Source organism: Tursiops truncatus, chromosome 16, assembly GCF_011762595.2.
Source record: "Tursiops truncatus isolate mTurTru1 chromosome 16, mTurTru1.mat.Y, whole genome shotgun sequence".
In the NCBI taxonomy this organism is placed as follows: Eukaryota; Metazoa; Chordata; class Mammalia; order Artiodactyla; family Delphinidae; genus Tursiops; species Tursiops truncatus.
This window is the reverse complement of record NC_047049.1, coordinates 13,392,444-13,406,129: the sequence shown is the minus strand read 5'-3', so window position 1 is coordinate 13,406,129 and position 13,686 is coordinate 13,392,444. Positions and strand designations below refer to the sequence as shown.

The 13,686-nt window shown below is 54.1% G+C and overlaps 1 protein-coding gene across 1 annotated transcript; it reads left to right on the top strand.

The window, feature by feature from the left end:
- The first annotated feature begins 1,818 nt into the window (after nt 1–1,818).
- KCNK18 (potassium two pore domain channel subfamily K member 18) lies at nt 1,819–12,767 on the top strand. Its single transcript, XM_073793739.1, is given in 7 exon segments — nt 1,819–2,038; nt 4,408–4,524; nt 11,519–11,528; nt 11,886–12,127; nt 12,130–12,458; nt 12,460–12,529; nt 12,532–12,767. Coding segments are annotated over 7 exon segments (1,224 nt in total).
- The last annotated feature ends 919 nt before the right edge of the window (nt 12,768–13,686 follow it).

Below are 13,686 nucleotides of genomic sequence, written 5' to 3'. Positions count from 1 at the left end.
GTAGGAGGAATCACTATACCCGATATTAAGGCTTTCACACAATGGAGCAGGGAGGAATATGGGTGGCAATCAGGTGACCCAATGGACAAACACAAGCAAGTCCAACCTGGAAAGGCTGTGGTTACCAAGGACTCAGACCCTTCAGGAATGCGAATTTGGGTCACGCCATTGGGAAATCCATTGAAAGCAGTAAAAGAGGCAGCAGAGGGCAAGGAGAATTTAGAATGAAGAGTGAAGTCAGGAGACAACGAAAATCAGTTGCCGTCCTGAGTTCAACTGCAGTGGAGGCTGTGCGTTGTCCTACTAACCTCCCTTTCTAAGTTTGCCTTCAGGGGATCAATGCAACTTCCTAATAACCACCCAAACTTATCCTTATATTTATCATTCCTCTCCTATGTTTTTTTTTTTTTTTTTTTGGTATGCGGGCCTCTCACTGTTGTGGCCTCTCCCGTTGCGGAGCACAGGCTCCGGACGCGCAGGCTCAGCGGCCATGGCTCACGGGCCCAGAAGCTCCGCGGCATGTGGGATCCTCCCAGACCGGGGCACGAACCTGCGTCCCCTGCATCGGCAGGCGGACTCTCAACCACTGCGCCGCCAGGGAAGCCCTCTCCTATGTTTTAAATGCCTGAACTGTTGCACCTGCACACCATCCCACCTCACCATTGCCAAAAGTGTAACAACTGGATGGCCACCTTGAGCCAAGAGCTGCCTGCGCGCCATCTCCTTACCAGTGGGTACTGAGCCACCCAGCGCTGAAACCCCATTTAAGATCCTGCTCTCTCAGGTCACTCCCGTTGCCCACTATTGCAGGTTGGATCCTCTGCGAAGCAGACACAGATAGAGTAAGGCAACCAAAAGCTCTATTTATTAGGAAGTAAAGGCGAAGGGAGGAAACAGGATGGGACAAGGAGAGCCTTCATATCACGATGCAGACCTGACAAAATCTCTGGCAGACCAACAGAGAGCGAAGATTTCGGCTTGGAGGAGTCCGGCATGCGGCAGAAATGGTTAAGCTCTTGTACCTCACCTTGCTCAGCCATTGGACAAGGGCTTCCCGGAGAACAGGGCCTGAAAGCTGAAGCAAACCCCGAAAGAACGGATAGCTGGAGGCTGTCAGGACCCATGCTCCTTGAAGTGCATGGAGAAACCTTTCATGAAGGGGAATCTAAACACCCACACATCTCCACATCCACCATGTGGGGCACTTTTTTTTTCCTAGTGGCAGAGGCAAGGCACAGGGGAGCAGGTCCCATTGTACGTTTACTTTTCAGGTCCCTGCTTAAGTCATGTCTGCTAACACCTGATTGGCTGGAGCAAGTCACGTGGCTTAGTCCAATGCTAAGGAGGAAGTATTCTCTGCCCACCCTGAGGCCAAGGCAAGTCTGGGTATGCTAGAGGGGAATGAAGAATTGGGACCAATAATTAGATCCACACAGAATAAAGGCCATTTGTAAACTGTGGAGCTCTGGCCGCACTAATTACTATTATTTCTACCTGTCCAAGAGTCAGGGTACCACAGGCCAAAGCACAAAGCAACCACCACGCATTCCTCCCAAAGCCCCTGAAGGTCAGCTCTCAGGCTGGCCAGGCTGCTGGGAGCGCACCTGCCTGGTGGATCAATAGTAATTTGAGACACTAGGGGGCGCGCTATCTGAGAAACTCTCAGGAACTGAACGCGCAAGGAGTGCCGCCTGCTTCCCAAGTCCTTGGGGGAAGCGCTGGAGCCGGATCATTCTCGGGGCACACCCCCCTCCTCCCTGGCGGGACCTCTGGGCTCCTCCCTCTTCCAGCAGCTCCTGTCCTGCCCACTCCTGGGAGATGGAGGCTGCGGGGCCGCCTCAAGATAGGAGGTGCTGCTGGGAGGCCCTGAGGAAAATCTTCCCTCGCCTCTGCTTCCACTGCTCCCTGGTGACATACGCGCTGGTGGGTGCCGCGCTCTTCTCAGCCATTGAGGGCAGCCAGGACCTGGGGGCAGATGACCCGGAGTTTGAGGAGTTCCTGGAGAAGCTCTGTGACATCTTGAAATGCAACAGAACAGGTAGGTGGTGTACCTGGGCAGGGCGGGCCTTTTCTCTCTGGGTAGAGGCAGGCCCCAGAGAGGAGAGAACTGCCTTGAAGGAAGCTGAGTCTGGGAGCCCTCTGCTTGCATCCTGCCCACTCCTGGGCAACCTTAGGCAAGTGACTTCTCTCTGGGCCTCAGTTTTCCCCTCTGTAAAATGGGGGTGGGAATAATGGACTGCCTCTCAGGGTTGATGTAAAGAATGTAGGAAAAGTGCTGAGCACCCAGTGGGCTCTCCCTTCCCTTTGCCTCAGTTCCCAGCCCCACCCAGACCGGCAGGCTCTGAGGAGGATGGATTGCTGGAGATTTGATGAGGTGGGGTGGGGTGGATGGGTGACCAGATCTGGAGCTGTGGGTTCCTAGGCTGGTCCTCAGAACTGCCTGCCCCACCCCATGATTCAGTTTACAAGGACTGGAATTCAAGGAACAATCCAAATTGGGCTTGGACTGCCAAGATAGTAGCCTGCCCCCTGCTCTCCTACTTCTTGTTTCAAGTGGCCTTTTTTTGTCGTCGGACTCAGGGGAGGAAGAAGGTGTTGTGAGAAGAACTTGGGTCCTGGTTTCAGTCCCAGTTGCTCTCCCAGCTTGCTGTGTGATCTGGGGCAGATTGCCCTCTCTGGCTCTCAGTCTGCCAGGGAGAAGAAGGCCCACAATCTCAGGCCTGCCAATCACAGGGACCCTGTGGGAAGCAGAGGAGACAATGGACATGAAGCCTCTTGGAAGGCACAAGGCACTTTATATATGTCCTTATTGCTTTTCATTCATATTTGTCACTTATTTCCATACTGTCTCCTAAAGCTTGGAAGGATGCATTCAACAAAGCAAGATAAAATAATAGAGAGTAACTAAAAGACAAAGGAAAAACAGACTAAAGTTCAAGGGAAGAACAGGGTCCTGTGGTATGACAGGTCCTCAGCCAGGCTGGCAATGACCCCTCCAACCTGTGGGAGGTCCTTCCAGCGGGGGCGGGCCAGAGGCTGATCACAGGTGGCAGAGTCTCCTCTCCGTGGAGGGTCCTACTCCTTCTCTCTGCATCTGTGCCAGACAGACACAAGCCTACTCAGATGACCCAGGAGATGCCATCAGACACTCTGAGCTATCACTGGGTCCAGACTGTCAACAAGTTCAGGGCTTTCCAAACCTGGCCACGCGTCAGAATCGTCCAAGGAGCTGATCTAAAATACACATTCCCAGGCTCTTCCCCCAACCCACTTAATCAGGATCTCCAGGACTGGGCTGGGAATCTTATTTTTAAAAAGTTTCCTGGGTGATTCTGATGCACAGAATGGTATAGGAAAACAGAGCTGGTCCATCCGCATTTTGTACTGATTTTCACTGGAGATGAAAATGCTCAGTAAGTGCTGGTTAGTGCAGACCCTGTGCCAAGTGTTTTTCATGCACTGTCTCACTTGATCCTCACACCCACCCTATGAGGGGGATATGAATTGTCCCCCTTTTACAGATCAGGAAACTGAGACACTGGGAGTTAAACAACTTGCCCAAGGTCGCCCACTAGAAAATGGAGCCAGGGATTCAACCCCAGACATTTAGATTCCAAAGCCATGTCATGCTGCCTCCCCGATGGGGAAACTGAGGCTCAGAAAGAAGCCTCTTGTCCACGGCTACAGGAACTAGTCAGGGTCAGAACTGGGTCTAGATTGCAGGTGTCTGGACTCCCAGGTTGGTGCCCATTCAAACGAGTGGTGACTTCCTGCTGTGCCAGGCTCTGTGACATCTTCTTACAACTGTCCCAGCTGGCAGGTGACTTCTGGGATCCCTAAAACCCACTGGCTGCCAGGCCAAAGGTACCAGTTGGACACCTCCCCAAGAAACTAGGGCCCCCAGGCCTGCTTCCGCCAAGTCTTCCCGGGTATCCTCAGCCAGCTGATCCCACTATGATCACCACACTCCATCAGGCTTAATGGCTTCCAGGAGTGCATATGGTTTACAATCACGCAAGAGCCTGCATTTCATAAAAGCCTTTTTCTTTCAGTTCTCAAGACCCGGGGAAAGAGGCAGAGCAGAAGTTAGTAGGCCCCTTTGCTAGGCTCCGAAAGTTCAGAAAGGCCACAGGGCAATTCCATGGCTGAGCTCAGGCCGGACCCCCGTGGGCCTCTCTCTTGGGTGCTCAGCACACAGGGTTATGTGGCCTCCTAATCTCTGCAGGTGCTGGAGCAGTACCTAAACTGCAGAGACATTGAACAAAGGGTTCTGAGATCCTCCATTTAGTGTTGATGAGGGCCGCAAGGCAGGGGACGTGGTCCCTGGGGAAGACGCCCCTTCCCCTGGGCGGGACCTGTTTTAAAGGGTGTAACCTTCTCTCTCACGCCGGTTGTCTCTTTCTGGAGTTGAGGAAGGTAGGAAGCGGGGTCTCGGGAAGCTGCTGCAGAAGGTGAAGCCCCAGTGGTTTAGCGGGTCTGCAGACCGGTCCTTCCTGAGCTCACTCTTTTTCTGCTGCACAGTGGGTAAGTCCAGGGACGAGGGCAGACCTGTGAGAGAAAGCTGGGGGTGGGGGCAGGGGAGAGGGGGAGGCGGACCCTTGGTGGGGATGAAGGGTTCGATTCATTTAGTGCAAGAAACAGCTGTGGAGTGCCTACCCTGTGCTCAGGGAGACGACAGTGAGCAGGGCTGCCACTGGCGCATTTGTGCAAATGAGAAGAGGATCCCCTTCCTTCAGGTGGGCATGGCCCCATTCCCCGGGCAAAGGCCCCAGTGAGCGAGGTGTGGGCTGCGTTTCGGCTGCTTCTTGTCTCCCAGTGAGTGCTCTTGTACAAAACACAACCTGCAGGGTACCTGCCTGCCTGGGTTCCTGGACTCGGGGGCAACCAAACGTGGTCAGTGCGACGCGCTCAGGGTATGGTGGGAGCACAGCTTCCCCAGCCTTGGGGCTGGGGAGTGGGTTTCAGAGTCACCAGCATATTGATGGCGGCTGGCTCCAAGGGAATGGAGGAGGGCACGGCGTGCAGAGGGAGGACGGTGTGCCAGAGCAGGACCGGAAGCGCCAACGATGAGGCAGAGGAGGAAGGGGACCTGCAGCTCTAAGGAGAGCGCACAGTTGCCTGCAGGGGCCGTGCTAAGCTGCCTCCTTTAAAGCCCACAGTGAATCAGGTCAGGGAGCCCAAGCCCAGAGAGGTGACGTCAGGGGCCAAGGTCGCGCAGTGAGTGGAGCTGGTGCCCACGAGAGCTGTTGAGACTCCAAGTCCAGTGCTCTTTCCCCAGAGTAGGCTGCCAGCTTTGCAGGTCTGCGGGGTGCTGTGGAGACTCTGCTTATCCCCGCTCAGGGAGCCCCAGGGAGAGCCTCGCCCTGCCTGGAAGCAGGGGCTGCTCAGATTCCTGTGTCCCCATGGAGTGGATGACAGTGCCCAGAAGGGAAGGACTTGGAGAGAGGAAGGAGCTGGCCTCGCCCTGTTCCCTGCACTTGCTTTGTACGTGTCTCCAGCCTCCAAGCAAGGGAAAGACTCCTGTGTGACACATTGTCCCAGCGAAGTCCTTTCCAGAGCCCCAGGCAGAGGGGAGGGTGTGGAGGCAGAGCTGCTTCCCTACAGTGAACACTTGCACGTTTTAAGATGGGCTCTGTGGACCCTCAAAGCCACAGATCCTCCTCTCGGTGGCTACACAGAGGGTGGGCTCCTGTGTGACACCGCACATTGGAACTGGGCTGTGGAGATGGCCTTTGCTTCTTCCCTCCCTCCCTTCCTTCCTTCTCTCCTTCCTTTCTTCCTTCACAAATACCGAACGCCTATGATTGCAACAGCAGCGGCTGCGCTGGCTAACGCATGTGTATTTATTTATTTACTTGTTTACATCTTTATTGGAGTATAATTGCTTTACAATGGTGTGTTAGTTTCTGCTTTATAACAAAGTGAATCAGTTATACGTATACATATGTTCCCATATCTCTTCCTTCTTGCATCTCCCTCCCTCCCACCCTCCCTATCCCACCCCTCCAGGCGGTCAGGTCGCAAAGCACCAAGCTGATCTCCCTGTGCTCTGCGGCTGCTTCCCACGTGTATTTAAGACTCATCAGGCTCCCTTTTAAGTTCTTCGTGATGATTAGCCCATTCACACCTCGCAACAACCCTGAGGTAGCTGTTGTTATTATTCCCACTCTCTGAGGCAAGGCAGGTCCACCATTTTTGCAAGGGGACACAGCTCATGTCTGTCTGGGTCCAGGCTGTCTGGGTCTTAACCTGAAACCCCACTGCCTCTCTCTGTAAGTGACTTTTTCTGTGCCTGGCATGGGGCTGAAATAGCTGGATGCCTCCGAGTCTAATGGAGGCGGGAACAATGAACAGCTAAGCGCACAGACGTGCTCAAGAGGAGAAGCTTGGGCTGTGGAAGTGGGTGAGACAGGATGGGGGAGGGTGGTCCTGACTTTCGGGGATGGGGAGAGGCTGGTCTGAGGAAGTGACATTTGAGTGGAAGGATCTGTGGAGATGAACCAGGCAAAGAAGGCTGAGAGGGCTTCCCTGGTGGCGCAGTGGTTGAGAGTCCGCCTGCCGATGCGGGGGACGCAGGTTCATGCCCCTGTCCGGGAGGATCCCACATGCCGCGGAGCAGCTGCGCCCGTGAGCCATGGCTGCTGAGCCTGCACGTCAGGAGCCTGTGCTCCACAGCGGGAGAGGCCGCAACAGTGAGAGGCCCGCGTACCGCAAAAAAAAAAAAAAAAGAAAAAAGGCTGAGAGAGCTTTCCAGCGAGGCAGCAGGCAAAGCTCCGGGGCTTAGAGGCCCCTCTGAGGTAGAGACCACTGAGGCTGGCAGGCTGTGAGAAGCGGGGCTGGTCTTGCACTCAGGCGCCGTGTCCCTGGGCCAGCATCGGAGGACCTTCTAGTAACTAAGGGCCCCAGCTTCCCTCTGCGGTGCAGCAGCAGGGTGGGCCAGGTGCAGGGACCAAGCCAGGCCTGGCAGGAGCCACCCCTGCTGGTGATGAGGGGGTCACAAGAGTGGAGGTAGTGGAGCTGCCCTCGGCCACAGGTCAGGGGCTCCTGGGTCAGCGTCCCCACCAGGAGTGTGACTCATTGCGCAGCCCCTGCCCCTCTTGGTCAGTGAAAAGTACTGGGGCCCCATCTTCATTCAAGAGAGCATCAGTTCAGGAGAATACCGATCCCCAGGGGGCCTGAGCTCACAAAGGCCATGGCTGGGCACTCTTCCCGGGGTCCCCTCACACTCGGGGTAGAGGTGGAGCACAGTGGCCAGCTGCGGACTCTGGGGGCCAGACACCTTGGGTCAGAGCTGTGTGACCTCCGGTGAGCAATTTAGCCTGTCTGAGCCTGTTTCCCTAATCTATAACTCCTCCCAGACCTGCCTCTGAGGGTCAGCATGAGGGTCAGCTGCGACTGACAGAAAACCCAACATGGTTGGCTTAAACTGCAAGGAAAATGTGTCACCTCCCAAGTAGGAAGTCCAGTGGGGGACAGCCCTCAGGCTGCTTGATGTGCAGCTCAGCTGTGACATCGAGTATCAGGTTCTCTCCATCCTGCTCAGCGGGTCACACGATGGTCACCAAGGTCCACTTCCCGTCCGGGCATAATTGCATCTCATAGAGAAAAGGCTGGCTGTCATAATCGGCAAGAAACTTCCGGGAAGCCTCCCACCCCCCAAGCCAGTCCCTGGCAAGGGGATTGGATTACCAGGATGACTTAGACGGATCGGATCTATCTCTAAATCAGGTGAGAGAGAAGCAGCGTTCCAGGGAAAGATGGGGGAATGGCTGCTGGGTGGACAACCTGTGCCTACTGCAACACACTTTCTTAAATGGGCACATATGCTTGTGTCCAAGGGCGCCCCCATGTGGTTTCTTTCAGAACCGGTCTCATTCACCTGAATGTTGATATCCAAGCAGAGACAGGTCAGGAGCAGAAAGAGTAACAGTAACTTAATAGCTGCACTACTGAGCGCTTACCAGCACCAGGCGTTGTGCCAATGTGCTTTATATGCATGATTTTTTTTTTTTTTTTCGGTACGCGGGCCTCTCACTGCTGTGGCCTCTCGCGCTGCGGAGCACAGGCTCCGGACGCGCAGGCTCAGCGGCCATGGCTCACGGGCCCAGCCGCTCAGCGGCATGTGGGATCTTCCCGGACTGGGGCACGAACCCGTGTCCCCTGCATCGGCAGGTGGACTCTCAACCATTGCGCCACCAGGGAAGCCCCTATATGCATGATTTTGTTTAATTCTCATGACAGCCCCACGAGGTAAGTGCTGTGACTGTCCCGTTCAGCAGTGACCTTGGGCTCTGGGAGGGAAGTCGTTTTGAGCAGGGTAGAAGCAGGGCACAACTGGCCTTTTCAGGGACCCCAGACCTCCAGGGAATGCTTTGAGGAACAACATTTACAGGGGATCAGCAAGCGCAAGGAAGAGACTGGAAGCAAACGGGCTTGAGAGTATGGGGTTTTGTTAGGTTTTTTCTCAAGAACAAAAGGGGACTGATCTAAGGCAGCGTTTTTTAGCCTTGGCACTATTGGCATCTTGGACTAGAGGATTCTTTGTGGCGGGGACTGTCCCATGCATTCATTGTAGGATGTTTGGAAGTATCCCTGGCCTCTACCCACCAGAGGCACCCACCTTTTCCCCTGCTGTCTTCGCCAGTTGCAACAGCCAAAAATGTCTCCAGACATTGCCAAATGGCCCTTGGGGGGCAAAATTGCCCCCTGTTGAGAACCACTGATGTAATGCAATGGTTATTAAAGCGTGGTCCCTGGACCAGTGGTGTGAGCATCACTAGGGAGAACTTGTTAGAGATACAAATTAATTTCCGGGCCCCATCCTAGATCTACTGAGTCAGAAACTAATGGATGTGGGACCAGTGATCTGTGTTTTAGCCAGTTCTCCAGGTGATGCACGTAGATGTTTGAGAAGCACTCTTCTGGGGCAAGTGTTCTCAGGCCAGGCTGCATATCAGAATTACCTGGATATCTTTTACATGCCCCCATGCCTGGACCCCACACGTCAGACTTACTATCACGTCAGACTTACTAGGGACAGACCCAGGCATCAGTCTTTTTCAGAGCCCTCCAGGTGATTCTAATGGTAGTCCAGGCTATGAACCACTGACCTAACGGAAATGCATTAGCTTGGTTCATATCCCAAGAAAACAATGCTGCCATTCATGGTACAAGTCCATTAAGACATCAAGCCATCCAGTAATTACAACTGGAAGAGGACTGGGGAAGGTTCTTCGCTGCGCGTCATCAATAACGGTCCTGCTGGTAATACTGCTTCCTGTCCTGCATCTCCGGGTCACCTGAAATGCACCTGGCCTTTTTGCTGAAAAAGGGACCCCTGAAAGGTATGAGGTTGGTCAGTCCCCAGTCATTCCCAATTGGATCAGCCCCCTTGGATTAGGAAGTGTATGGGCTGTTAAATCCTCACAGGCTAAGTGGCGTGGACTGATGGAATTGGAATATCGGCATGCATTATAAGAAATAATACGATTTTCCATAATGCGTCTTAGCATTCAGCAATTGGGTAGGCAATACATTTCCTTCATAGGGGCCTGTGCTCTCTGAGACTTACTTCTTTGATGCATTCTCTGCAATGTGGCATGTCCTCTGGACTGTAAACATATTCCACCCAGAGGCAGCCACAATGACTTTGTTTGTAATCCACTAAACCCGCCTTTGCCAAGGAGAACATGCATGTGGAGGGAGGTCTTCAGGTGAGGGGTGCCCACAGGCTGTGGGCTGTGCGACTCCGGACGTGTCACCTGACTCCCCTGTTCCTTGTCTATTAAATGCAGTAACGACGGTGGTTGCCAGCATTAGGGGTTCTGCTATGCGGGAAATTCTGACTCTTAAAGGCAATTTTCTCCATAAATCCTGTAAGAAATGTGATATTCTTTCCTTTAAATAAAATAGATCTCACCCTGGGACTCCATCCTGGAGGCTGGAGGGCTTCCACTGGGGAGCCTCTCCTGACTTTCCTAGGGGTGCACGAGAGCTGGGGGCTTCCAGGCAACATCTGGAAAACAGGGTGGCTGCCTGCCCCCGGGCCCTGCTGCTGACACCCCTAAGGACTGCAAGGCCTGTGACAATCTCAGGAGCAGGGATATTTGCTGACACCGGGGCCTAGGCTCCTGAGACTCCACGGCCAGGCCTCTCTGAGCTCCTGCCCCATCACGAGGGGCTCCAGGCCCCCTCCTCTCTTCCCCGCTCCGGAGAATCTCTCCTCACTCTCCCCAATCACCCTGGCTAGAGCGAGCTACTCCCTGGTGTGCCCGAGGCTGCCGTGGTTTTAGCATTTAAGGGTTTACCAGAACATGAGACTTTCAGTCCTGGGCACATTGGGCCGCTGGTCATCCTCTCCAGGGCCCCCCTCTGTCCCCAACCCCCTCCCTCTTCCTGAGACCCCTTCCCACCCCAATCTCCTCAGTGCTTCTGGGCTTTCACCGAAGCCTGGACCAAGATGCTGTCCTGAGGTCATTTCTGCAACCTCCTTTCCCTGAGGGGAGGGCTGAGCTGCTGGAGACCTGCAGGGAACGGGGAAGGGAAAGAGAGGCAACAGAAAACCTGGGCACCCCCTTAGAAAGTCTGGCCCTGCGGAACAGCCTCAGGTTTCTGATGGGGGGTTTAGCCAGTGCAGGCTCACTCCTGAGCTCTTGGGTCCTGCTGGACAGGTGGGGAGCTGAGTTCAAGGCTTTTCTTCCTGCTTGACTAGGAGCCCCCAGAGGGTGTGACCTCTGCCTGTTCCTCATTGTATCCCAATCCCACCCACGAAAGCCTGGCATAGAGTAGGTGCTCAATAAATGCCCATCCAGGATGGATGCCTGTGTTCTAATCTGTTGGTCTGCTCTTACACATCTTGTTACTGATCTCCACTTGTAATTGCATACTCACGAGGGTGGTTATTTGATTCATATCTGCTTTGCTCACCACTGCGTCCCAGTGCATGCAGTAAGCACTCACGTGCACAAACAATATGAACGCACAGAGAGTTCACCACCCCTGCCATCAAATGGTACCTCATGGGCGCAGTCAGGGTGGCGTGGAGTGCCCTGGGAGGGGTGCACAGTGATGGGACCTGGTGAGGGCCACAGCCCTCTTCCAGAACCCTGATGAAGATGGGCAGCCTTGCCCCGTGCGTATGCCTGGAGGGCGGAGGCTGAGGCCAGAGTTTGCACAGGAAGCTGCAGCCCTGGAGGAGGTTGGGGCTTAGCCAGCCCGGGAATTGCCTTCCAATTAATTTACATAATTGGGCTGGGGTTTTCTGTATTAGTCATCCTTTATGACACCAAAAATTAAACATAGGCATTAAATACAGAGCTTCTCCCTCTTTGTTGAAGGCAGTGAGCTTGCCCACCCCAGAAGATCCAGCGACTTGTGCTGTGGGGTTCCACATTCCTCTGATCCTGCCCTCTCTAGACACGGGGGGGCGGGGCTGGGGTGATGGGAGCAGGGGGCTCCTGAAGAGCACGGAGGCTTCAACCTCTAATATTTCCTGTTTCTATGAATTTGACTGTTCTAGGTAAACTCATGTATGTGGAATCATAGAATACTTGTCCTTCTGTGTTTGGCTTATTTCACTTAGGATAATGTCTTCAGGGTTCATCCGTGCTGTGGCATGTGTCAGAATTTCATTTGTTTTTGTTTTTTTGCGGTATGCGGGCCTCTCACTGTTGTGGTCTCTCCCGTTGCGGAGCACACGCTCCGGACGCGCAGGCTCAGCGGCCATGGCTCACGGGCCCAGCCGCTCCACGGCACGTGGGATCTTCCCGGACCGGGGCACAGACCCGTGTTCCCTGCGTCGGCAGGCGGACTCTCAACCACTGTGCCACCAGGGAAGCCCCAAGATGAATATTTTTAAACATGTTGTGTAAAATGTCATATGCCAGGGAGAGGAAGTGGCAGAAGGTCTCTTTAAAGTTTTTTGAGCAGGGGAGGGGGGAGAGCAGCCGACAATCCCGGGCTCTGTCCTCCTTTTCAGGTTATGGCAACGCCTGCCCTGTCACCAGGCTTGGCAAGCACCTGTGCGTGCTCTGTGCTCTCTTTGGCGTCCCCCTGATGTTCCTGGTCCTCTCAGACACGGGTGACATCCTGGCAACCATCTTATCCATGTCCTACCACCAATTCCAAAAACTCCTTTCCTCCCCTCTCCCCTTCCCAAGTGGCGCTCCGGACCCTCCTGCGAAAGAAGACCTGACGTCAATCCCGTAGACGAAGCCATCCCGAGGATTGCCATCAACGACCCAGAGCTCCCGGGCCCCAAACCTGCCCCCTCAATCCCAAGCAGCAACATGGAGCTGTTCGAGAGACTTCTAGCACGAGAGAAAGGGAACACACGGCAGGTGCCCCCTCAGGCCATGGAGGGGAGCTCTTCGCGTCCTGAGCTGGTGTTCGGGAGACTCTCGTACTCCATCATCAACAACCTGGATGAGGCGGGGCGGCAGGAGGAGAGGCTGGGCATCCCCCCTCCCCATCATCGCCCTCGTGGTCGTCGCCTACGTTTCCTGTGCAGCTGCCATCCTCCCCATCTGGAGAAGCAGCTGAACTTCGAAAATGCCTTCTGTTTCTGCTTTGTCACGCTGACCACCGTTGGGTTTGGGGACATTGCTTTCGAACAGCCTCACTTCTTGTTCTTCTCCATTTATATCATCGTTGGGATGGAGATTGTGTGCATGGCTTTCAAGTTGGTGCAAAACAGGCTGATTCACATCTACAGAAATGTCGTGCTGTTCTTTGCAAATGGAAAGTGTTACAATCCTGTTAAAAAGTGAAGGCTCTATCGACTCTCGTGTGATGATGCCGGCCCAGCTGGCTGTCTTGCCTTTTGGGGCAGTGTAGTTAGAGCTGGTGGCACGGCAGCCTGTCACCTGAGCCCTCAGAGTCACACCCTGCATGACAGCTGAATGCAGTCTCGAGGCCCTGCAGAGATGTGGCCAATGCCCTTCCTCTCAGGACATTAGACAAAAACTGTCACCATCCTCCAAAGTTCAATTAATTGCCCTGTCTTCATTTTTCAAAAGCCCCACCTAATGTAGATGAAACCACCTTACAGATGTCACTGGATTTCTTGCAACATGAGAAAAAATTTACCTTTTGTTTTTGCAATTTGTACTTTCAGCTGAATTAAAATCTTCCTGAGCTGCTCCCCATTTACCCTTGAGGAAACAGAGCTAGACTGAGCCATCTCTTTTCTTGGATGAGTGCACGCATGGGATCAGCCCCATCCCAGCCCTTGTAACATACACTGCTGGCACTGAGAGGAATCGTCACCTGTGTTCACAGGGGCCTGGGATAGTTCCTGACTGCCAGATTCGGTGTAGACCAGTGTTCTCACCAAGCAGCACATGATCGCACCTCCTGACTGAGTTGGCATGTGAAAGTATTGATGCTTATGTGAGTGGATGGGTACGTGTAAGGGTTGGCACTCATTGGTGGCTGTACTCGTGACCTGTTCATGAATGAGTTGGCTGGTGTATGGGGCATCTGCGTGGCAGATGCTGTAAGTACCCCACCCATGTGGCCTGTTACTCCAGTTCCCTTTGCCTGAGGACTTTCTCCGGCCACTAAAGCATAGGCATGCGCAGGGCAGGCTAGAAGTGTCAAGGAATGAACGCTCCTGGGAGCAGCCCTGAACCAGTGACTGATGGGAGTGGGTGGATGTATGGCCCCAGCTTCTTGTGCCACGTTCAA